Source organism: Acinonyx jubatus, chromosome B4, assembly GCF_027475565.1.
Source record: "Acinonyx jubatus isolate Ajub_Pintada_27869175 chromosome B4, VMU_Ajub_asm_v1.0, whole genome shotgun sequence".
Lineage (NCBI taxonomy): Eukaryota > Metazoa > Chordata > Mammalia > Carnivora > Felidae > Acinonyx > Acinonyx jubatus.
Window position 1 is genome coordinate 87,723,875 of NC_069387.1, and position 25,403 is coordinate 87,749,277.

Sequence of the window (25,403 nt, forward strand, 5' to 3'; positions counted from 1 at the left end):
ATAATGTTTCAAGGTTGATCTATGATGTAGCATGTTATCAGTACCTCGTTCTTTTGTATGACTGGATAATGTTTAGTTTTGTCAATTAGTTGGACATTTTTAGGTTGTTTCCACTTTTCAGCCATTATTTATAATACTGGTTTAGGGGCACCTAGGTGGCTTTGTCAGTTAAGCGTCCAACTTTTGGCTCAGGTCATGATCTCACGACTTTTGGATCAGGTCATGATCCCACTCATGACCTCGTGAGTTCAAGCCCTACATCAGGCTCTCTGCTGTCAGTACAAAGCCCACCGTGGATCCCCTATCCCTTCTCTCTCTGCCCCTCCCCCACTCATTCTCTCTCTTTCTCTCAAATATAAACAAACACTTTAAAAAATAATGCTGCTTTAAACATTGATGTACCAGTTTTTTTGGATTTTTTTTTTTACTTTTCTTGTGTGTATTACTAGAAGTGGAATTGCCAAGTCATATGTTAACTGTGTGTTTAACTCTTCGATGAACTGTCAGACCCTTCCAAAGAGGCTACAATATATCACATTCCCATTAGCAGTGTATAAAAATTCCAGTTTCTCTACATCCTCCCCAATGCCCATTATTTGTCTTTTTCATTATAATCATACTTGTGGGTGTGATGTGGTATCTCTTTGTGGTTTTGATTTGCATTTCCCTGATGACTAATGATGTTGAGCATCATTTCATGTGCTTGTTGACCATTTGTATGTGTTTTTGAGAAATGTCTGTCCAATTCCATTGCCCATTGTTTAGTTGGGCTGTATGTCTTTTTATTATTGAGTTGTAGGATTTCTTTATATATTCTGGATACAAAGTTTTTAGATCAGATATGATTTGCAAAAAAATTTCCCATCCTGTGGGTTATCTTTTTACTTGATAGTGCCCTTTGAAGCACAAAAGTCTTCAAACAATTTATTTTTTCTTTTGGTGCTTGTGCTTTTGATGCTGTATCCAAGAAACCAATGCCTAATGCAAGGTCATCAAGGATTACTCCTGTGTTTTCTTTTAAGTATTTTATAGTTGTAGTTGTCACGTGTAGGTCTTTGATCCATTTTGAGTTAATTTTCATATATGGTGTTCTTTTATTTTTTAAGTGCTGTGATCTTGGCTACCATGCAAGTCTGAACAGAGCCCTGAGAACATACCTCTCTGCAGAGTATAATCTTGAAACTTCCAGACATGAAGGCTTAGACATTATTGAGAATGCAGTTGACAGTTTGGAGCCCCGGAGTGATAAACAGAGATTCATGGAGATGTACCCTGCAGCATTCTGTCCACCGATGAAGTTTGAGTTTCAGTCTCACATGGGTGATGAGGTCAGTGGTTGACATATATATATATATATATATATATATATATATATATATTTTTTTTGTAATGTTTATTTATTTTTGAGAGAGAGAGAGCGTACGAGTGGGGAAGGGACAGAGAGAGGAGACAGAGGATTCAAAGTGGGCTCTGCACTGAGAGCTGGGAGCCCAATGCATGACTTGAACTCAGGAAGCATGAGATCATGACCTGAGCGGAAGTCAGATGCTTAACCAACTGAGCCACCCAGGTGCCCCAGTAATTGATTGTTTTAAAATTAATGAACTGTCTTTTGACTTATGTTACTCTTCACATGCTGTACCCCACCAGTTGTCAGAATTCTCAGTTGTTTTCTCTCTCCTGCCTTTGCATGGGATCTTAGCATAGTTATATGCTAATATCAGCCATTACCACCTTTGGGTGAAATGCCTACAAAGGCCAAACCTACGTGCAAACTCAGTTTTTTGTAAGCACTAACCCATCTCAGAGTTCGTCCTACCTCTACCTCTAGACATTCCAATTTAAATTCAGAACGAACTATTTTGCTGGCCCAGTAGAATCTACCTGAAGACTCCCTGTGATCTTGATTTAAAGATTTTCACAAAGAAAAATAATTGTAAATGGCAGGAAAATGGGAGAGAGGGGGAAAAAATGCAGAACATTTATTTAAGACTGTAGTTGTCTCCAAACTGGTAAAATGAACATTAGACATGATATATTGTATCTTGGGTTCTGTATATGAATTTAGCTTTCTGTCCTATTTTACCCAAGGGGAAAAAAAATCCACCTAATCCGTTCATGGGTTACAGTGGTATATTTTATTGTCTGCGGCTGGGAAAACAAGAAGACCCAATTAATGAGCACGCTATACAGCACTTGGTATCCCAGCTGTGCAAAACAATACTCAAAGATTAAGAACTCAATTTTAGCTCATTGTGGTGACAGTATGGTTTTAAAAATAGATATAATAGCCATGACAGATTTCTTCAGCGTCATCTTTTTTTTTTCTGAGACACCTCGTGTTAATACTTATAAGTTATATGTGCGCATGCTGCATTTCTAACCTAATATTATATTTGCTCGGTTTGATAGAGTAAAATACTCGATTAGAAATGGTGAGCAGTTTTTCTGCCAATAGCACGTGTATTTGACAGGCAAGTGGCTTATCCTACCCAGAGTTGTGTTTCCAAAACCAAATGATTACCGTTATATTTTTTAGTTATGGATATGTCAAATATACACAATGATAAAATATCACAAATAAGTGACTTCAGTTGGGTTAGTACTTTTTCCTTTTTTTTTTTTTTTTTACTATTATTATTTTTAATAAAATGAGTCAGTTGCCCTTTTTTTTTATGGCCTGTTCTGCCAGGGAACAATAATTTCTGTGATGTTTTGGAGACTCCATTAAAGGAAACCCCCATCTGCTGGAGCATTTCTATGACAAGGAAGATGAAAAGAAACGATTTGGCTTCTGGTGCAATTTTAATGAACTAAATATAATAAAATTAAAAGGCTCTAATTGTGACCTTAACCGTAATTGAGACCATAGCCAAAATATCTTTCTGCCAAAGACTACAAGGGGCCTCTTCACGTTCATGATGAATCACGTGATGTGGCCGATGTTGGTAAAGCAAGCCATGGTTAAAAGATGATAATAGTTACGTCTTCTGAGTTTTTACTGTGTGCCAGACAGTGTTCTAAGTGCTTTGTGTACATTAACTCATTCCATCCCCACCACAACCCCGTGGTGTAGGAACTCCTGTTATCCCCATTTTACAGATGAGGAAGCTGAGGGTTAGTAACGTTACACAGGTACCTGTCTGACTGTCGCTAGGAGGCTCTGTGGCCTCCCCTCCTTTTGCCTGTGTGGTTCGTTTGGATCATCCCTTGCACTCTGCCCTCTGCCCTCTGCCCCCTGCCCCCTGCCCCCTGCCCCATAGTCATTCAGAATTCCCACAAGTGAGACCTCAAGATCAGAGCTCACTCTCCAGCAAGTGCCCCATTTTCAGAGCGAAGCTTCCTGCAGCTGCTGTCTTCCCCATCATCCATCCCCAGGCCCCACAGCTGCGTTCTGCCCTTGCCCCTGACATAGCAAGTCCGTGTTTAAAACTGAAGTGTGGAAGCGCCTCTTGGAAGGAAATACGTAATTGGAATCATGAGCGGGTCAGCGTGACTCGTGCAGCATCTGAGCAGGAGAACCCTGCCGCTGGAGGGTGGCTTGCTGGCCCTGTTATAACTGCGGTTTCTGATTCCCCATCAGGTGTGTCAGGTCAGCGCTCAGCAACCAGTCCAGGCAGAGCTCATGCTCAGGTACCAGCAGCTGCAGTCCCGGCTGGCCACGCTGAAAATCGAGAATGAGGAGGTGAGTATACTCTCTGCCCCGCAGGGAATCCGAATTCTAATGGGACTGGAAGGCATGTGCTCGTGACCTAGGCATATTTAGTATTCCAAATGCGTCTCTTCACCAGGCATTTTTAGCTAAATCGTGGTTCCTAGAATACTCTCTTTGTAGAGGATGAATGCAAAGATTCTGTAGTCTACCAGAGATGAATTCTTCACCAGGGATCCATGGCATACTCATGAAAAAACACACATTTTATTCTTAAATTCATAGTTCATGTGGAAAACAGTTCCCATAAATGATTAAACTCAACGTGGGTCCAAGAATATACAATAGTGTGTGAAATAAAACTTTTGACTGACGTGTTAATTTAATCCTAACTTTTTTGGAAGTTAGTACTTTGCTTTTATGTGTTCTCTAAATTTTTGGTACTGAACATGGCAGTACTTATACAATTAGTACAGAAATCCTATTTTAAAATAGCACTTGAGTGAGAATAAGAAACTATTTATTTGCTGACATTACTGGATTTAAATGGATAGAACGTAAAATGTGAATTATAAATATATGTCGAACCAGAAAGCAGTCATACAATTTAGCTGCTGGTTTCTGAAATTAATTTAATTGGATCCACATTCTTGTTAAATAAAATATGAACTGCATATGTTTCTAAGGCTCTCAGTTATCATTTACAGGAATCCAAATCAAACTTACTCAAGTCAGAAAGTTTATTTAGTGGTCAATGTTTGCATAGCCTTGGGAATGATTGGATCTGTGTTCCGATGATATTATCAGGAATCTCTCTTTTCATTACTTTGAAGTTGTATTTTTTTTTTCAACTTAAATCCAAGTTAGTGAACATATAATAATGATTTCGGGAATAGAAGTTAGTGATTCATCACTTACATATAATACCCAGTGCTGATCCCAACAAGTGTCCTCCTTAATGCCCCTTGCCCATTTAGCCCTTACCCCCATCCAACACCCCACCAGAAAACCTCAGTTCGTTCTCTGTATTTAAGAGTCTCTTATGGTTTGTCTCCCCCTCTGTTTTTATATTATTTTTGCTTCTCTTCCCTTATGTGCATCTGTTTTGTTTTTTAAATTCCCCATGTGGGTGAAATCATATATTTGTGTCTTTCTCTGACTAATTTTGCTTAGCCTAAGTGATAGGTATTTGATAGGGATTGCATTGAATATGTACATTGCTTTGGGTAGTATCGACATTTTAGCAATATTTGTTCTTCCAGTCCATAAGCATGGAATTCCATTATTTTGTGTCTTCTTCAATTTCTTTCATAAGCATTCTAGTTTTCTGAAGTTGTATTTTCATATGTGTCAGTAGTTGTTTTCCCTCAAATTGGGATAGCCAAAGCTACATGGTCCTATAGCTTGCCATCTCACCTCATCCCACTGCCCTTATCCCTGAACTAGGATCCTTTATTGTCCTGAGTTAAGTCATGCATACTTCTGGACCAGCCAATACACGCAAGAAATGGGATTCTGTCATTGATCACCTTATATATTGTGCTCATTCATAGAGCCCTTTGGCTGACAGCTCCAACAGAAACATGTTTTTCTAGAGACAGTTCCTGAAAGGAAGGAATGTGAGATAGAAAAAGAAAACAATAATAATTCACCTTGATGAAATGAATTACCAAAATTCACTTTGGTGTACCCTCTTTTATTTTAATCCCACTGGGATGTTTTTAGCTACATGAACACGTTACTTGTTTCTGTTCAGAAAGAGTGATGTGTTTCTAGACCAGTATAGTTTGGTCAAAATGCGTTGCAGCTTTCTGGCTTCCATTCTTTCTAGAAGAACCAAACCACCCCTTATTCAAACTTGTGTGTTTAAGATGCAGCCATGTGATGAAGTCTTCAGTTGCTGTGTAAAGTCCCACAAATGAGCCTTTATTGCTCTTCTTGAAGTGCTTAGAGTTTTGTGGAGGTATCACAAAATACTTGCCTAATGCAGTTTATTGGATCCTGATAGACCTACAGTTTGTATGTCTAATGACTTCCTGTTGTGGTGGTGTTTTTGTTTTTGTTTTTGCATATCCTCCTGCTGTTTTATTTGGAAACAGCCTCTAAACTCTAGGAAAAGAATGTGTTGTGCCCAGGGTCAAAACTGGCGGCCCAGAGACCTGTTTTGTTTGCCTGCCACAGTTTTTGCCTATTAAAAATAAGAGTCTGGTGACTGACCCCGGATTGCCTCACAAAGGGAAGAGCTGGGGTACTTGAATTCCACTTTGCCATTAGCCGTTCAGCTCCCAGTTTTCTTCCATTGGACTGTTCGTTTCTGTCGCCCGTTTGGCTTCTGCAGGCCTTTGAGTTTTTGACCCTTCACGTATGCCCTTTTGGGCACAACGTAGAAAAGCAGTGTCCTGCTGATAATGGCAGGCAGTGCTTTCTGAGAATTAAAAGATTTACTGTAGTAACAAATGAATTAGGTTGTCTTGAGGTTTCTGATGAGCATGACTAGTGGTTTATGATCTGTTGGATATGGAACAAATTCATTGTCATGGAATGGGATTCCCATTGAAAGGAAGATTTAAATTGAATTTTTGACAATCGATAGATTTCCATTGGTATAGAAGGAGGAAACAATGTTTCACTATATTTCAAGATGCCCTGGAGGAACCTTGGTTTCCCAGAGCAATTTGGTCATCGTCCAGCTCCTCCCTGAGGAAGAGCCAAAGGTGAAGCTCAAGTCAGATGATGAGAGACCTTGAGAGCTGACTTGAGGGGTTTTGTTACTGTGGGTCCGTTCATTTCAGTACAATAAATATTTGTTCAACAACTTCTACGTTCCCCGTATTTTGCCAGGTGCGGAGAGTACAGAGATGAATGTCACAGCATCTATCTAGCATGAGAGCCAAACCATAACAAGTCATTTGTATCATGTAAAAAATAAGAGCCGGGACGTGGGAACAAAATTGCAATCGTTGCCGATTTTGGAGTCCTGTATAGCACTTTTCTCTACCAGAAATAGAGAATCTGCCTCTGATGGAGGCAGACCTCCACTGATAGAGGTCAGAAAAGTGACCTGTCACTATCAGATCAAAGTATACAAGTAAAGAAACATGTATAATTCTGTATAATTCTCTGCCTCTGCACAAACAGCTATACACAAAGTCCAGAATTCACTGGAGAGAGTTTGGCTAACTAAAAATAATAATGACTGCCCAGCGAAGAGATAAAAGTTGAAAGGGAATTTCATCCAAGTTTACAAAAGCATGGACAGTGTAGCTAAATAGAACACGAACCTTTTCACCAAATTTTAAACAGCTACAAATAATGGGCACCATTCAAAACTGTAGGAAGCCTTCTTAGAAGGGAATTTACATGCTAAGAGCCTACAGGCCATGGATACATTTTGTTTGCTCCACAGCATTTGATTTTTAAAACTTAGTTGCTGTCATTTAAAAATTAGAAGTTGGGGGCACCTGGGTGGCTCAGTCAGCTAAGCATCTGACTTTGGCTCAGGTCATGATCTCACAGTCCGTGAGTTCAAGCCCCGTGTTGGGCTCTGTGCTGACAGCTCAGAGCCTGGAGCCTGCTTTGGATTCTTTGTCTCCCTCTCTGCCCCTCCCTGCTCACTCTCTCATTCTCTCTCTCTCTCTCTCTCTCTCTCTCTCTCTCTCTCTCAAAAATAAATAAACATTAAAAAAATTTTAAATTAGAAGTTGGGAGTAAAAATATCTATTTCCAGCTTCTTAACAATTAGAAAGTCTGATCACACTAGACCTGCATTTCTGCGAGGTGATGACTGGCTTGAGCAAAGATGCTCCGCTTAGACACAGAGCATGTGCTTCCTGTTTGCCATGCTCCCCACTCAGCCCGCTTGCCTCATTTTCATCACTTCCTTGGCCCTTGAAGATATCTGAGCTTACAGCACAGGCCTTAGAACAAAGAGAAGCATTTGTGAAATGACCTCAGGATACTCGCACATAGTAAAAGCTGAATAAGTTTTGAGAAGGGCTTGACTGAATTTGGGGTGGATACCCATTTATAATTTGTCACTTCACAACTTTACAGGGCAAGCCTTTTAAAATGAGCCTTCAGTCTCATTATGCTACACTCTCATATCCCTGGTACCTCAATCTTCACGATTTCAAGTTCCAGGCGGCTGGCCGACAAATATTTATTAGTGCCACTGTGGGTTGTGCACATGGAATTAACAAAGAGCCTGCTGCCCACGCTTTATTCCCATTTTTGTTTTGTTTTTTTTTTTAGTTGTTATTAGAGTGTGTGTGTGTGTGTGTGTGCGCACACGTGCACATGCACACAAGCAAAGGAGGGTCAGAGAAAGAGAGAAAATCCCAAGCAGGCTTCGTGCTGTCAATGCAGAGCCCTACTTAGGGCTCCATCCCACAAACTGACATGACCTGAGCTGACATCAAGAGTTGGCTGCTTAGCTGAGTCAGCCACCCAGGTGTCCCTTGTTTTCTTTTTCTTTAAGTTTTTTATTTGAAACATTAGTAAACATTACTTTTAAACACAACACTTTCAAAGCAACTTACATCTGAATAATCATCTGTACCTTTGTCACTATAAATATTCTCCAGACATGTTCCAATCTAATGTCACACCCTCTCACACATGTTCTTAAAGTTCTTTTTTAACATCTGTTACAGGGATTTCAGCTTAGGGGACATTCTCTTTGCTCCTTTCTTTCAAAGCTAGCTCTGGAGTAATTCCCCATACAACTACATCTCCCTTTTCTTAGAGTTCCTCTTTCCGTCCTTTACCTACACACAGCCAAAGAAAAGGAGAATGAATTGTAGAACTAGAGCGATTATACCTTTCGTATTTTTAGTACAGCCTTAGTTTTAAGTAGTTTGCCCGATTTTCAGACCAGTTGTCCCAATATTTGTCCAGAAAATAGTTTCCATAAGCATTTTACTTCAGTGCTATGACTAAAATCTCACGTATAAAATGAGTTTCTTCTAAGTTATAGTACGTTTACCCCCTTGAAGGGAATGGAAAAGAGAGAAAGCTGTGATTCCTCAATTAATTTGCAACACTGTGTAATGAACTGACAGCCCCATATAAATTTTCCTAGCTTTATTTAAAATCTTTCACTGACAGTTTACTAGGGAATAATTCACAGACTATTCTAAAAATATATTCCTCACACAGGATATTTTCAACTGTAATGAACAAGATTTTACGTAAACCTTGAAACAGTTTTCATGGCCTGGGTAATTGAGGGAAGTAAGAGATGTTTTGGTTATCTACCTCAGGGTTGAAAAGTCATATTTCCCTCAAGAATCACATTCCCATAATATCATTGACTACAGCAGAATCCCAAGTCATGTAAATCTGTGATCAAACCATTATGGACAATTATCAGCTGTGGAGCTTGATAACTACTTAATCATAGTTACTATTTCTGATCTTCTCTGTGGCTTTAACTTCATTTTTGCTTAAGTATTTTTTAATTTATTTAAATGTTTCTAACTTACCTGCAACCTTCTGTTGATGAAGTTAACAGTAGAAGCCTAAGAAAAGATAACTGCCATTTATCCATTAAACGATAGCATCATCTTGGGCCAAAATTGAAAACAGGGATCATTTGTCTTTCACTGAAAACACATATTTTTAGAAGCAGTGTGTGTGCGTGTGCGTGTGTGTGTGTGTGTGTGTGTGGTTTCAGATAAGCTTTAACTCCCCACAGGAAGCAACTTGATCCAGAAGAATACCAAGCAGAGTGAGGACAGTTTCTAGAAAGGGTCTAGAAGTGAGTCATGGGCTAGGGCACCCTAGAAAGGATGGCGAGCTCAGGATGGCTGATATTCACGAAAGTGCGTGTTGCTGGCTTGTGCTGAGTGTTGCTTTGATGACTGTGGATTTGCAAAGAGGATGACTTCAACCTCTACCGTTCATTTAGTGAAGCTTTGGATGATCTGTTCTGTCCCAGGCACTGTGCTAGTGACTAGAGATACAAAGATTAATAAGCTGGCTCTAAACTCAAGTTGCTTCCCCTGTAGATGGCCAACATCGCCCTCTAAACAGTGAGGTCGGTGCTTGTGAGAAATGGGTTTGGCATCGCGCTCCTCATTATCCAGCACAGGCGAGGTCACTGGCATCTCTCTGTACCAGGAGTGAGGGGTGTCATGGCAAGATGCTTTGCTTCTGCTCCTGCCTTCTGTGCCTTGTGCTGGCAGTATGGCGCTATACCCTTGGCTAGTTAACTCTGGCACTGATCCGGTCTCTCTGCGTGTGCACATGCGTGTGTGGTCTCTGTGCAGTAATATTTCACACATCTGAAATGCTACAGTGCTGTAAGTGAAATGCATCTGAGGTCAGTGATGGCAAGAAGTAAGTAGGTAGGTGGGGAAGGGAAGGCAGAGCTGGGAGCCATCTTCACACATGGATTGATGAGTCTTAAAGGTTGAATGGGCCTGAGGAAGGTGCAAGGCACGGTGTCATAAAATAATGTTTGTGTTAGAGGTTGGACCGTGTTCCCCCAAAATGTATATGTTGAAGTCCTGACCCCCCACTACTTCAGAATATGACTTTGAAGACAGGGTCTTCACAGAGGTAATTAAAGTGAGGTCAGTAGGGTGGACCCTCATCCAGCGTGATTGGTGTCCTTATAAAAAGAGAAAATTTGCGCGCAGAAACAGAGAAGGCCATGTGAAGAGACACAGAAGATGATCATCTTCAAGCTAGACCTTCCCTCGTGGTGCCCACAAGGAACCAAGCCTGCCAGAACCTTGACCTCAGACTTGTAGCCGCCAGACCCGTGGGACGATAAACTGCTGTTGTTTAAAGCTCCCCAGCATGCGGGACTTGTTCACAGCAGCCCTAGGAAACGAATAGTGTGTTTAGAGAATGAAACCAAAACAACTGTTTTGTCTTCTCCGATGATTGTAAGGTCCTGTGAGTAAAAAGGCAAAAGAGCCAGTCTGCAGAAGCCTGCCACAGTCCCCTCATCTCCACGGTTCATTTGGATTGTCATCTCAGAGTCCAAGCCACCTGGGCACTCCTCCACTGCGGTACATTCTTCAGGTTTTTCTTCATTCCTTGTCACGTTGTTGGCCTCTCCTGCCAAAGCTCACTGCGTTTTCCTGCTGCTGATGGGGAGTCATTACAAGCCTCGTATCAGCTATTTCATATTTGCCTCATTATATTCCCTCCTGTGACTTATTAACATGACTAGTGTGTCAGAAGCTGGTGTTCTTCTTTGTCGAGAACATCCCATGAGATAATATGTAGTCCCAGCCATCGTGTTTGGTGTTTTCTGTCACGTCCTTTATTTTTTATGACAATTCCAAATTTAACCGTGACACTCTTGCTTCCGAAAAGAAAGTTCAGAAAAAGAAAAAAAAAAAAAAAAAGCGATGTTGTTAACAATGGCAGGGAATCACGAGGCTGCCGCCGGGTCCACGGTTTGTGGGCCTGTTGCCATGGGCCCTGGTGGGTGTGGATCCTGTCTAGCCCCAGGGCGGATGGTACTGCCTCCAAGACCTGGGTCAGTAAGTCTGGAGCTGGGACAACGGTTCACTCCAAGACCCACGGTTGGTCCACAGTGTGTCTGTTACCAAGTGCTTGAATGGGTGTGGCACCCTTCAATTACCTGGACAGGTTCTTGGCCGGCGGGACTGGCCCTGTGCCACAGATGAATGCAGCTGGCACAGAGTCACAGGTCCACTTCAGGGTCCATAGCCAGGCCCAAGGTAGGCAAGCCTGCCTCCAGAAGCACAGACAGACACGTCTCCCACCTGGAGCCAGGTTACAGGGCCACTTCAAGATCTGCAGATGGACTGAGGTCAGCAGGTCTGCCTCCAGGAGCACTGAGAAACATGAACATGCGTGACGGCTCCATGACCAGTGCTGAGAGGGACTGGAACTGCATCATGGGTTTCTACACAGTTCACAGCTAGGACCAACGTCAGCAGGCCTGTTACCTGAGGCGCAGGTAAGTGTGACTCCTCATGGGTCCCCTGGCAGGTACTTCTGATGGCAGGACCAAAGCCAAACAAGACTGTTATGAAGCCCACAGTGGGACTTGGCTGTTTCTGGCTCAGTAGCCAGGACTATGGTTGGCAAGCCTCCCACCTGGGCCCATGCCTACTTTCTCAAATTGGTCCTCCTCAGTCCTGGGCTCCACCAAGGTTTTACACGTTCCTACCTGGATCCCAAAGCTCCCACAAATGCACTTTTGTCCACAGATGGCTGCCAGATCATTGTTGTGGTGGGGCAAGAGGGAATAGGAGCAGGGGATCTCCCATTTTCTCGTCTTGCTGATGTCACCTCTAGGGTGGTGAGTGTTTTCATTCAGGCTATAAATATGTAATCATGACTTCTTAAAGCAACCACTTACAGTATTGGTTTTTTTTAAAGTAACCATTAATCTGTTCTTTTCGAGTAATATCTCTCCTTTGCATTATGCGTATCCCCAGCAATAATGACCACGTCTGTTAAATTTCTTTGTGTTTTTTGTTTTATTTTATCACATGCCCTCTTTAAGCATCGGAACTAACACTGGTTGCCATTATTCTCTAAACGGTATTTTCTTGTTTAATAGACAAGAGTAATTGAAACTATTTCTCCCTCCTGTAATAGTAAACCAAGTCGCTCTGCTGATTATTTCACATTTCACTGTCCTGGACAAGGTGCCTGGCCAAGCCTGAAGCCCATGGCACAGGGAACCATATGTTCCCAAAAGGAAGAGCATCAAATGTTTTTGAACAGGAATAAAACCCACTGATTCTGAACTATTAGTGCCCAGATTATTTTGGAAAAATAAACAGACATTCTCTCTAGAAGATGGTAGCTTCACCCTGGGCTTCAAGTAACTCTACCAAAACGTCCAGCAGACAGATATCACAGAGAGATACCTGCAGGAGCTCCAAATATTGAGGGTATCAGAAACAAACTGTAAAAGAGCTACTTACTGTGTTCAAGGAGATAAAAGCCAAGCTTAGATTTTGGCAGAGAACTATAACCTATTAACAGTGAAAGAACAGATTTCAAAATGTACTGGATAGAAATTCTAAAAATGAGAACTATAGTGGCCCAAGTTAACAAATCAGTGGATGATTTTCACATCAGATTCAACACAGCTGAAGAGCGGATTATCAAAGTGGAGGACAAATCAGAAGAAAATAATTAAAATGCAGCATGGAAAAACAAAAGGGTAGAAAATGCAAAGAGAAGGGTAAGAGATATAGAGAACACAGTCATGTGTTATGTACTAATTAAATTCCCAGAAAGGAAGATGATAGAAAAGAAAGACAATATTTACAAAGATAAAGGCTGAAAATTTATTAGAGTTTATGAAAAATATCACACAATTCAAGAAGCCCAAAGAAATCCAGGTAGAATGTATTTTTTAAAATCCTTATGTAAACACATCATGGTAAAACTGTAAGATACTTTAAAAGCACCTGTAGAAGCAAGCAAAGTAACAATAGACTCACAGCAAACTTCTCATTCAACAGGAACATAGAAGCCGTAAGAAAATACAGTGGTATCTTCAATGTATTGAAAGAAAATAAACTGCCAACAAGTTTCATAAGTGAAAGTGAAATAAAAGACATTTTCTAGTCTACAGAAACAGTTCACCACCCGCAGACTCATGCTAAAAGCAATTTCTAAAGATGGGGGATTACTCTTAAAAATATAAGGAATAGGGGTACCTGGGTGGCTCAGTCGGTTAAGCATCCAGCTCTGATTTCAGCTCAGATCATGATCTCATGATTGTGTGATCAAGCCCTGCCTTGGGCTCTACACAGCGTGGAGGCTGCTTGAGATTCTCTTCCACCCTCTCCCTCTGCCCCTCACCCCACATGCATTCTCCCTCTCAAAAAATAAAAATGCTCATCAAAATAAAAAGCTTCTGCACAGCGAAGGAAACAACCAGCAAAACTAAAAGGCAAATTAAAAAGCTCCTAGAAGAGGGGCACCTGGGTGGCTCAGTTGGTTACGTTTCTGACTCTTGATTTCATTCAGCTCCCGTCATGATCTCAGGTCAGATTCATGAGTTTAAGCCCTGCTTCAGGCTCTCCACTGACTGTGTGGAGCCTGCCTGCAATTCTGCCCCTCTGTCTCTAACCCTCCCCTGCTCACGCTCTCTCCCCCTCTCAAAATAAATAAATAAATATTAAAAAAAAAAAAAAAAACTCCGAGAAGATAACATAGAATAATATCTTTATGGCTCTGAGATAGGAAAATGTTCTTAAATAGGACACAAAAACCATTAATCATAAAGGAGGAGATCGGTAAATTGATTACATTAATGGTTCATCTAGATACTATAGAAAGTGAAAAACCAGAGCACAGTGTGATAAGATATTTGCAACACATATAACTAACAAAAGACTCATAACCATATCTACAAATAAGTAAAAGACTCATAACCCAGTAGAAAATTGAGCAATAGATTTGAGCAAAGTATTTCTAAAAGAGGAAATCCAAATTGCCTTAAACACATTATAATGAGCTCAGTCTCAGTCATCAGAGAAATGCATATGAAAACCACAATAAGATACTCAACACCGTGGTTTAAATTTAAAAACTGATAATACCAATTCTTGAGGATGTGGAGTAACAGGAATTCTCTGTGTTGGTAGGAATACAGATCAAAACAGTTCTGGAAAACAGTCTGACAATCTCTTTAAGCAGCACTTCTGCTCATGGATGCTATGGCATGAATTCATAGCAGTCGTACTTTCAGTGGCCCAAAACTAGAAATAAGTCATCTATCAACAGTGAAAGGGATGAATTACGAGGTATTCCTACAATGAACAGCCAGCATTCCGCAATGAAACACTGTACTCCCAAGAAATGAATAAATTTTACTACATAAAGTTGCACAAAATAAGACAAAAATCATACATGCTATAGGATTCCATGCATATGAAGTACAAAAAGGCTAAAACTAATATACAGTGTTAGAAATCAGGATAATGACTACCTTCGGGGAGGAAGAAGAGGTGTGTGGTAGTTGGGAGAAATGAGAGGATCTTCACAATGTACTATATTTCTTGATCTAAGTGGTGGTCACACAAGTGTTCACTCTGGTAATTTATCAAGCAATACACTTATGCATATTTTTCTGTGTGTATTTTCACTTCCAATTGGAAAGGTTATTTGAAAAAAAAAAAATGTAACTGAGAGAGTACCCAGTGATACATGAGTTTTCTAAGGATTCACATACAAAGTAATAACCTCTTTAGGATAATGGAGAAGAGAGCCTGTCTTTGTATTGGTGACAGCGGGTGTTATTTACCTGTCTGTCTTTCCTAGTAGACTCTGAACTTCTTGGGGCAGGACTTGTGTCCTCATCTCTGCCTGACAGAGTAGATTCTCACTGAGCGTGTGATTCACGAAGCAATGTCGTAACGTGCGAAATGTGTTCCTGTTCCCAGGTTAAGAAAACAACTGAAGCCACCTTGCAGACCATACAAGATATGGTCACCATTGAGGACTATGATGTTTCTGAATGCTTCCAGCACAGTCGGTCCACAGAGTCTGTGAAGTCTACTGTCTCTGAGACCTACCTGAGTAAGCCCAGTATCGCCAAGAGAAGAGCAAACCAGCAGGAGACTGAGCAGTTCTACTTCATGGTGCGCCTGTTACTTCCCAAGCTACTCTTGGGGCTCAGATCTGGGGTCTCCAGACACAGCCTCTAGAGTTGACCAGATCACCTGGGATCCTTTATTAAAATATGGACCCTCGTCTGCCCTCAGAGTTCTGATTCTGTTGGTCTGAGATAGGATTTAGGAGTTAGTACTTTTCTTTTTTTTTTTTAATGTTTTTATTTTATTTTTGAGAGAGAGATAGAGTGAGAGCAGGGGAGGGGCAGAGAGAGAGGGAGACACAGAATCGGAAGCAGGCTCCAGGCCCTGAGCTGTCAGCACACAGCCCAACATGGGGCTCGAACTCACAAACTGTGAGATCATGGCCTCAGCCGAAGTCGGTCACTCAGCTGACTGAGCCACCCAGGTGCTCCAGGAGTTAGCACTTTTTTAAAAGTTCCTTGGATAATTCTGAGAGGCCAACAGATTTAAAGAGGCCTGCTATAAAACTACTTTTAAATTTTAATGTATATAGTCACCAGGAGAGCTTGTTAAAATGCGGGTTTTGATTTTAGTAGGTCTGGGGAAGGAGGGCCCTGAGACTCCGCTCTCTGATGGGCCCCCACGTGATGGCTGGTGCTGCTGTTCTGTTCAGACTACACTCCAAGGAGCAAGGTTCTAGGATCTAGAAGATAAAAGAGTTGGATTATAGGTATCCTATGGGAAGTTCCTTGAGAAATATATAGTTTTAAGTTAAAAACGAATCTTTCCTCTTGCAGAAACTCCGGGAGTATTTGGAAGGTAGTAATCTCATCACAAAACTTCAAGCCAAACATGACTTGTTGCAGAGGACCCTTGGAGAAGGTCAGTTATCTGAAACAGATGGGAAGGTGACATGGACCACGTACTGTGTCACGTATCTGCTCCATAAAGACTGTGAGCTGTGGATTTGTGTTTGAAGAAGCAGAGAACACTGTTTAGATTGGGCTTTTGCTGTATCTGTAAAAATCAAGTTCTCCCTGGAACTGTCTTCTTTATAAGCTTGGTGCTGACCTGGAGGAAGAGTAGGGAAGTCTAGCGAGGGCGGAAAAGCCAACACAGAGCTCCAGAGGAAGGATCGGCAGAGCGTGATGCTCCCAGCTGCCCCTGCACCCAGACACTTCTTCCTTACCCTCTGGGACTTCTCCACCCTTCCAGCTCCACCCCAGTCATTTCAGTGGGCCAGTATTTGTTGTCACATCTCATGCCTTGTTGGACTCTAGAAACTGGTTAAACCAGTTTGGGAAACTTCTTTGTTTGTTTGTTTTCCTTCCCAGAGACATTGATTTTACTTGAGAAATAACCTAATGAAGTATAATGCTATGGCTAATAATAATAACAAAACAGCAATAGCTACCACTTCTATAGGGCTCTCTCTGTGCTAGGCATTGTTCTAAACTATGTATTGAACTGGGCTATTACTTTCCCCATTTTTACAGATGAGGAAACTGATGGGGGAAAAAAGGGATGCTAGGCAAAAGGGACAGTGTAAATGTTATTGTTTCCCTTTTCATCTTCTTGAAATTTAAAAGGAAAAGATAAATATAGGCAAAGTCCCTTTTTTAAGTGCCTCATAGTCTGTAATTTTATCTTGTATTCACACTAGATCTTGTTACAAGTTATAAAAAGTGAGAGAATATGGATGGGAGTAGGAAATGAGGGGACTGAGTTGTGTAACTCAGACCAAAAAGAAGTTGCTGCTCTTTGACCTAAACTCTTGTCTCCTACCATTCTAGAACCTTCCTACCAACCAAGTTTTTTTCATCACCTTATCTCCTGGTTTCCTCCAGGGAATGACCACTTGGAGAAAGGTCATCATGACTTAAGTCTCCCATGTATTACAGTAAGGATGCCAGATTCTAAGATGAAAGGCTGATTGCACTTAGGGAAAAAAAATTCACATTTAAACTACTAGACAGTGTCTTAAAAAAGAAAATAACCAAATACAGTATGTGAACTGTCATTAGATACTAAATCAAAAAAGCAAAGGTTAACAAAAGGCATTTTAAGGGCAGTTGGGGAAATTTAAATATAGACTGTATATTAAATGACATTATTGAATTAATGTTAATTTTCTTAGATATGACAGCGGTGTTAAGATTATAAAGGAAGATTCTCATTCTTAAGAAATGCTTGCTAAGTATCATAACATTTGCAAGTTACTTTCAAATGATTCAGGAAAAAAAAAGATAAGAAGAGAGAAGGAAATAAGGCCAATGTGGCAAAATGGGAAATCTAAGTGAAGGGAATATGAATGTTCCCTGTACAAGGCTTTCGACTCTTCTATAATAGAGGCTTGAACTTTTTATAAAAAGCCTTTTTTCTTCTTTGAATCATGTCCTGAGTTGTTTTTTTTTTTCCTTCAGAGTATCCTATAAGATCATTTTTTCCATCTGCCACAAAATGCCTGATATTTCAGTGATGCCCCCAAGGTCAGTTGCCAGTCCCAAAGCATCAATTATCGTAAGTGTAGATGAACGCTTACAGGCACAGAGTCCTTCCCTACAGGACTTGGTACCACTTTAGAAATCGTGAGTTGGAGGGAATTAAGTAGTGGGTGAATTCATTCTTGGCACTTCACATGGACACATGTGTTAATTCACTTGGGATCACATTCCGAAACTTTTATGATACTCATTCTACATAGATTCCCCTATGTCTCCCGGAGAGAAAGCCCCAACGGTTCATATTATTTTACATGCCATTATTGGATAGGGCTATATTTTAACCAATTTGCTGAATCCACATGCCAGAGTCCGTCATTAGCTGCTGTAATGCATAAAGCCGTTTTGTACCCTGTGAACTCGAAGCCAGGATTTCTTTATCTTGGAATTTCTCTCAATGGGTTCCGGTATCATAGTGACATTCATGTGTGGGTGTACCAGGCCGTCCCCAGATTGGATTGATTCAGGAACTGGATGGTTCTCCTCCAGTGGCATCAGACACACCAGCCTCTGCCCACTTGTCGAAGACCTTTATGCTCCCCGGCCCTACCCCACGTGCGGGCTTGGCAGCCTTCCACACCACTTGTTGGTCACTGCCTTGCCACGATGCTGGCAGCTTTGCCCAGAGAAAAGCTGGGCCTGGAGAATGTGCCCGCCTTTAGCTGGACCATTGTGAGCCCCCTGACTCTCTCTGCAAGCCCCGTTCGAGTTAATAGGCTGATACCAAAGGAGACTGGGAGAGTTAATGGCGCCTGTCCCACAATGAGATAATCCAACGGTGAGCCCTTACGAAGGAATCCAAGTCTGGGTTTGGCTAAATAAGGTTAGTAGCACAGGATTCAACGGTGTGTTTGGGGACAGTCCTGACTTTTTTATATAAAACTCACATCCCTGAATTATGCTAGACTCACTGCTGCAAAAACTGCCTTCATAGTAAAACAAATAGAGCCTAACCCAGGGATTTAGCAGTTGATCGTACACAGCTGAAACTGTAACTACAGACATGTGTTTGGCCTGTCTTACTGCTTGCTTTTGGCAGCCTACCAGCGGCCCAGTAAGTCCTTTGATTTACAACATTGCAAAACAACTAGACTGGGCTCTTAAAGGGGTACTGTCAAAATTGAGAATTCCAAATCTTTGAAAACTATTGAAATGAAAGCAAACACATAATGAGTCGTTAAGACCAAAGTCATCACCTTCTTCAGCATCCTTCAGCAATACTATTATATCCTTTTGTGATGTCCTTTGTTTTTAAATCGGAGAAGTTATGCCAATACAGTAAATGAGGTATACATCTGCAAAACTGAGGCACTGAAATTGTTTCTTTTTCTTCTTATAGTGAGCCTTCGTGTTCACACTGGCTTCTTTGTGTGCAACCTTGGAGTCGGGGGCGGGGGGGGGTGGGGAGGGGTGTAAGTATCAGTGCAGTTGTCCCTTAAACACAGAAAACTTGACTCTGGAAGCTGAGTTCCATGTTAGATTGTTTGTAGACCTGGGCACAAGGTGTCTTGATCAAGGAATTAAATGGGTTATCCTCATCCAATCCATTTCCTGTCTTTGAGTAGGAGTACAAACATACTTTCAAACGAGAAGCTGATTGTGAATAATTACATTTTTTCGAAAAGCAATGTATTCTTTTAAAAAATTTTTTTCTTTTTTTAACGTTTATTTATTTTTGAGACAGAGAGACAGAGCATGAACGGGGGAGGGTCAGAGAGAGGGAGACACAGAATCTGAAACAGGCTCCAGGCTCTGAGCTGTGAGCACAGAGCCTGACACGGGGCTCGAACTCACGGACCGTGAGATCATGACCTAAGCTGAAGTTGGCCGCTTAACCGACTGAGCCACCCAGGCGCCCCGAAAAGCAATGTATTCTTAAGAAAGAAAAAGGACTGAAAACTCCAGGAGTCCTCGTCAGTCATTCATTAGGGACCCAATCCTGGGTGCCTCCATTCAGTTTGAGCTGTGCACATTTTAAATATTTCATCTAGTTGGGGTTTTTTTGTTTGTTTTTAATCTCAGATCGCCACCAAACAATATTTTGGTTTTCCATTTTGGTCTGTGATGATAAAATACACTTGAGTGTGAAAAATAATTCACGTCTTAATTCCCAAGTGAAATGGTCAGAATAGTCAACGTAGGTGTTTCAGCAAGAACAAGATAATCCTGGGTCATGGGTCACTTTTTTTTTCCCCTCCAAATGGCTTAGAGTGTGGGATGGGGTGGGGGTGGAGAAAGAAGTTGTCTGTTGTTTTTAATAATTAAATAGTCTTCCAAACAAAGTGATTGAAATCTAATCCTCAAACCACTGGAAGCTTTCACATTTCTCTGGGAAGCAGTTTCTTCTAAGCTTGTGTGTTATTGATCTATTAATGATGATACTGATTAAAAAATAAAACCTCATTCATCAGTTGAGGCACACTCAGTACTATTAGCTGAACAAAACAACGGAAGTGGTGGGCAGTTACAATATGAATGATAGTTTTTGTGAAGCTTGCTCTTGGTTCATTAATCGAAATGTGTCTTTTATAGGTTTTTAATTTTTTATATCATACTATTAACCATGGAAGGGTGGAGCAAAATGTTTTTAAGCCATTTAATATGTGATCTTTTTCTAAATCTAGAGAATATTTGGTTGGAATATTTTAACAAAAGTAGCACAATTTTTCAGTTATACAAAACATTTCATTTCTAAGGAATTATTAGTGTTTTCATCACCGAATCACTTAAAAGTGATTAGCCTCTGTTATCCAGTTTAATTTTATAGATACTTTAAAATTTTAATATATATTATATACTTTAGTAAATCTTTTTAGTGCTTTGTATATGACTTTAGCCCTGTGGGACAGAGCATAGGCCATAATCTGTACCTTTCTTTTAGGATCTTTCAAAGTATTTGCTAGGGAATAAAACTTACATTTTTATTTTATTATGTATTGTTATTATTTTAGAGAGAGCAAACACACGCACGTGGGAGAGAAGGGCAGAGGTGGAGAGAGAGAGGGAGTAAGAGAGAAAATCTAAGGGGCCCAACACAGGGCTTGATCCCACAACCCTGGGATCACGACCTGAGCAAAATCAAAAGTTCAACACTCAGCCAACTGAGCCACCCAGGCGTCCCAAGACTTGTATTTTTACAATATATTACTTGGGAGCTTAGGTCTAGATTTAAAACAAACCTGGACCCTCAGGCCAGACCCATCACATACTAGCAGTGGGACCCTGAACAAGTCACTTACCTACTGTGTGCTCAGTCTCTCCCATAAAATAAAAAGAGCCAGTACCTACTTCCTAAGGTTGTTGTTAAAATTGTGAGTTAGTGTATAGGAAGTGCTTAGAACAGTGTCTAATAAGTATTGGACATCATTGCTGTTTTTACTGTTGTTAGTAATACACTTTATGTCATACTTGTGTGATAATAAAGTATGCAACATGACTACAGCACAGGCCAGCTAGTTTCTCTGCCTTCAGCCATTTGCTCATTATTTTTTTATTGTTTATTTATTTTTTGTGAGAGAGAACACACAAGTGGGGCAGGGGCAGAGAGACAGAAGGAGACCCAGAATCCGAAGCAGGCTCTGGCTCCAAGCTGTCAGCACAGAGCCACCACAGGGCTCAAACCCATGAACTGTGAGATCATGACCTGAGCTGAAGTCGGACACTTGACCGACTGAGCCACCATGGAGCTTAACCAAATGGTGCCCCCCACCCCCCACCGTTTGCTTATTCTACCGACTCATCCTGGGTGATCTCAGCTAGCTCCTGTGGCCCCACAACAACCTAGATTGTGGGGACTCTCAAATCTTCATCTCCAGCCCTGTCTTCTGTCTGTGCTTTAACCCTGTGCTAAAGGATAGCCAGTAAGACATCACGTGCCACACTCAGCTCACTGCCCTCCCCACTTTCTAGTAGACTGTCTCTCCCACTTAGGAGTAGCTACCAATTACTCTGGAGATCTCTGTCCACCTTCTCCTTTTGCTTGTCCCCCAAAGTAGCAAAAGGGAAGGGGCTTAGAGTTAAAAGATAGAGTTGAGTAGTGGGGAGAAAATCAGATTGTTCTCCTTTCCTCCCACCCTGACTCCAAGTCATGGCGCACAATTCTACTAGACCTACAGTGGCCTGAGTCTGCTTTGAGGAAGGTATTTTCAGATATTAACTGTTGCCCCCCATTTAGTAAATAGATATTAATCAAATACTTTGGTTTCTTTTTTTCCCCCATGTTTATTTCTGAGAGAGAAAGAGAGAGAACCAGCGGGGAGGGGCAGAGAGTTGGGTGGGGTGACAAAGGATCTGAAGCGGGTTCTCGCACTTACAGCAGAGACCCCTGTGTGAGACTTGAACTCACGAGCCATGAGATCATGACCTGAGCCAAGGTCAGACACTCAACTGACTGAGCCACCCAGGCGCCCCTCAAATACTTCGTCGCTTGTTCTTCAAAAGTAGATAATAGAGCAAAAGACTGTCGCCTGTGAGTGTTCATTCACCATTTCCAACAAGCCGGGTTTCTCTACAATTGTTATATTGGCCTCGCCCCGCAAGTCTGAATCATTCTGTTATGATATGATGGGTGGGGCCTACCTGTGAGTGCCGCAACGTGACCTCTCTCTGTTAGCTCTAACTTCAGGCTGTTTCAAGACCATATCATCATTCGGCAAACAAACCGGTGGAATGGGTCACTCCTCCACACCCCTTCCACAGCTGCACCCCACATGTGAGAAAGAGCAGACAACAACCACAGGCACATTCACACTTGGAGTTAGCACAGATTGTAGAAGCACTACAAAAATACAGATCCGATGTTTAAATCGAGTCAGGAAGCCAGAGTAGAGAAGAAGAGCCTCGTGTTTCACATGACAGGGAACTCTGTGAAATGCTATTAGCGTATAGGTTGTAGAATGTAGCATAATATAATATCTTTGTACTTAGTATCTGCAAATGTCATTTCTGATTATAAAATGCAGCTTCGCACCTGATGGTGTAATATAGAAAGAACCCCAACTTAATATAAAGAAAATTGAGTTTTCCCAACCCTATTTGACCACCTTCTTTTCCCCAGGTATCAGTCACGACACAGGAAATAACTAACATTCGAATCTTGGGTGTGTTTTATTTGTGTATTTCATCGTTAAACTTACACTGAAGATCCAACAGCTATTTCATGTTTTCTAAATAATAAATAAATAAATACCCTTGCCTCAAATTGCCAAGTGAAACATATTTCTCCAATCTATAGGATTTATTAAATTTTAGGTATAGATTTTATGAAATACTGTATTGACTTTACTTGTCTATCATATGCTATCCTAATGCTTTCCACTATAAAATTTGTAATTATTATAAACTAAGCATCTTAAAATAAGGGACAGGTGATTCAAAAGATTACCAAATGCATTCCACTGATTCCATTCAATTTACTTATTTTAATTTTTTTCTGCAGGTCATAAAGCTGAATATATGACTACAAGGTAGGCAAATGTTTTATCATAACTCATTGTGTGTCACCTTTTTTTTTTCCTTTACAACAAGCAACCATTTCAGCACTGTGAGAATGAACATACTTTGCCAATGAACATGGAAGATCATTTTGACTCGACCAAACCTAGTAACATGACATGTTTGGGGTTCTCACAAAACCAAATTTGCTCTGGCCGATCGGAGGGGTTTCCCAGTGTGATTGTAAGACTCTTTAAGAAAGACCTAAATCAGATGGGTTTGGTTTATTTAATCCAAAACACTTTAAGTTTCTGGAAATAGTCTGATTTGAGAATTCAATTAAGAAGCAACATTATGTACACATCTAGTGTGTTAGCAAATGAAAAGCATGATGAGTTACTTTTTGCTCCTACTTTTCCTTATGTCCTATAAAACTTAGAACTCTACTGAATACTCAGGATTTTAGCTTCTTACCCCTTTCACTTAAAAGATGAAAATTTAATACTATAGCTGTGTTGCACATTTTTTTCTTTCTTCCCCCCCCCCCCCCCCCACTTTTTTTCATTCATGAAGGGATTTTGAAGCCACTGCTGAGAAAAGCCTTTTTGGAAGCAGATTCTGATCTGGGTTGGGGAAAATGTACAACTTTTATTTTTCTGTGCCAGCATTTGTATAACAGCCAGAAATTATTCTAATTGGCCTATCTAGACTTTGTACTCTTGAAGCTGAGTTCTCTTTAAGGTGAGCAGAATTTAGAACACTGGGAGGGTGTGGGGGGGGGCAGTAATTGGCAAGTTGATTTTCAAGGCTCTGTATGTTTCTACTGGGCAATTTATTCAAAAGGAAGCTTCTCTTCTTGGTGAACCAACTAGGAAGATACAGCTAGTGACTTGTCTGAACTTCACAAAAATACTGAGGTTTTTTTTCTTCCTTGCGTCAGTGACAAAGAGGAATGTTACTTCTGCAGTTTATGGAGCTTTTTTCATATATATTATCTCTTTGTACTATCAACTGTTTTACCTGTTGTCTCTATGTTATAAGAAATGTAAGGCTCTTCAAAAAAAGATTTTTTAGGGGTGCCTGGATGGCTCAGTCCATTAAGCCTCTGACTCTTGATTTCAGCTCAGGTCTTGATCTCACGGTTCTTGGGATCCAGCCCCACATTGGGAAATGTTCTGGCAGCATGGAGCCTGCTTGGCATTCTCTGTCTGTGTCTCTCTCTGTCTATAAATAAATAAATGAGTGAATGAATGAATGTAAGTAAGTAAATAAATGTTTTTTTAATATAGTTTATTGTCAACTTGGTTTCCATACAACACCCAATGCTCATCCCAACAAGTGTCTTCCTCAGTGCCCATCACCTACTTTCCCCTCTCTCCCACCTGCCATCAACCTTCAGTTCTCTGTATTTAAGAGTGTCTTATAGTTTGCCTTCCTCCCTCTGTAACTTTTTTCCCCCCTTCCCCTCCCCAATGGTCTTCTGTTAAGTTTGTCGGGATCCACATATGAGTGAAAACATGGTGGTATCTGTCCTTCTCTGACTGACTTATTCCACTTAGGATAATACCCTCCAGTTCCATCCACGTTGCAGCAAATGGCCAGATTTCATTCTTTCTCATTGCCAAGTAGTATTCCATTGTATACGTAAACCATATCTTCTTTATCCATTCATCCATTGATGGACATGTAGGCTCTTTCCATAATTTGGTTATTGTTGAAAGCGCTGCTTATAAACATTGGGGTACATGTGCCCCTATGCATCAGCACTCCTGTATCCCTTGGGTAAATTCCTAGCAGTGCTATTGCTGGGTCATAGGGTAGATCTATTTTTAATATTTTGAGGAACCTCCACACTGTTTTCCAGAGCAGCTGTACCAGTGTGCATTCCCACCAACAGTGCAAGAGGGTTTCCGTTTCTCCACATCCTCGCCAGCATCTATAGTTTCCTGGTTTGTTCATTTTAGCCAATCTGACCGGCGTGAGGTAGTATCTCAGTGTCTTTGATTACTATTTCCCTGATGAGGAGTGACGTTGAGCATTGTTTCATGTGTCTGTTGGCCATCTGGATGTCTTTTTTGGAGAAGTGTCTATTCATGTCTTTTGCCCATTTCTTCAGTGGATTATTTAGTTTTTTTAGGTGTGGAGTTTGGTGACTTCTTTATAGATTTTAGGTACTAGCCTTTTATCCAATATGTCATTTGCAAATATCTTTTCCCATTCTATTGGTTGCCTTTTAGTTTTGTTGATTGTTTCCTTTGCAGTGCAGAAGCTTTTTATCTTCATGAGGTC

General features: G+C 41.0%; 1 protein-coding gene across 6 annotated transcripts in view; it reads left to right on the plus strand.

Moving 5' to 3' along the window:
- SRGAP1 (SLIT-ROBO Rho GTPase activating protein 1) overlaps positions 1–25,403 on the plus strand; it is a 279,251-nt gene that overhangs the window by 204,085 nt on the left and 49,763 nt on the right. For all 6 annotated transcript variants that reach the window (XR_008300303.1, XM_027071346.2, XM_027071345.2 and 3 more), the window contains exons 7-11: positions 1,107–1,328; positions 3,584–3,685; positions 15,049–15,246; positions 15,978–16,062; positions 23,119–23,146. Coding sequence is in view for 5 of the 6 variants with exons in the window: in XM_027071346.2 (XP_026927147.1) it covers positions 1,107–1,328; positions 3,584–3,685; positions 15,049–15,246; positions 15,978–16,062; positions 23,119–23,146 (635 nt within the window). In the remaining variant the exon portion in view is untranslated. The remainder of the gene's footprint in view (positions 1–1,106; positions 1,329–3,583; positions 3,686–15,048; positions 15,247–15,977; positions 16,063–23,118; positions 23,147–25,403) is intronic.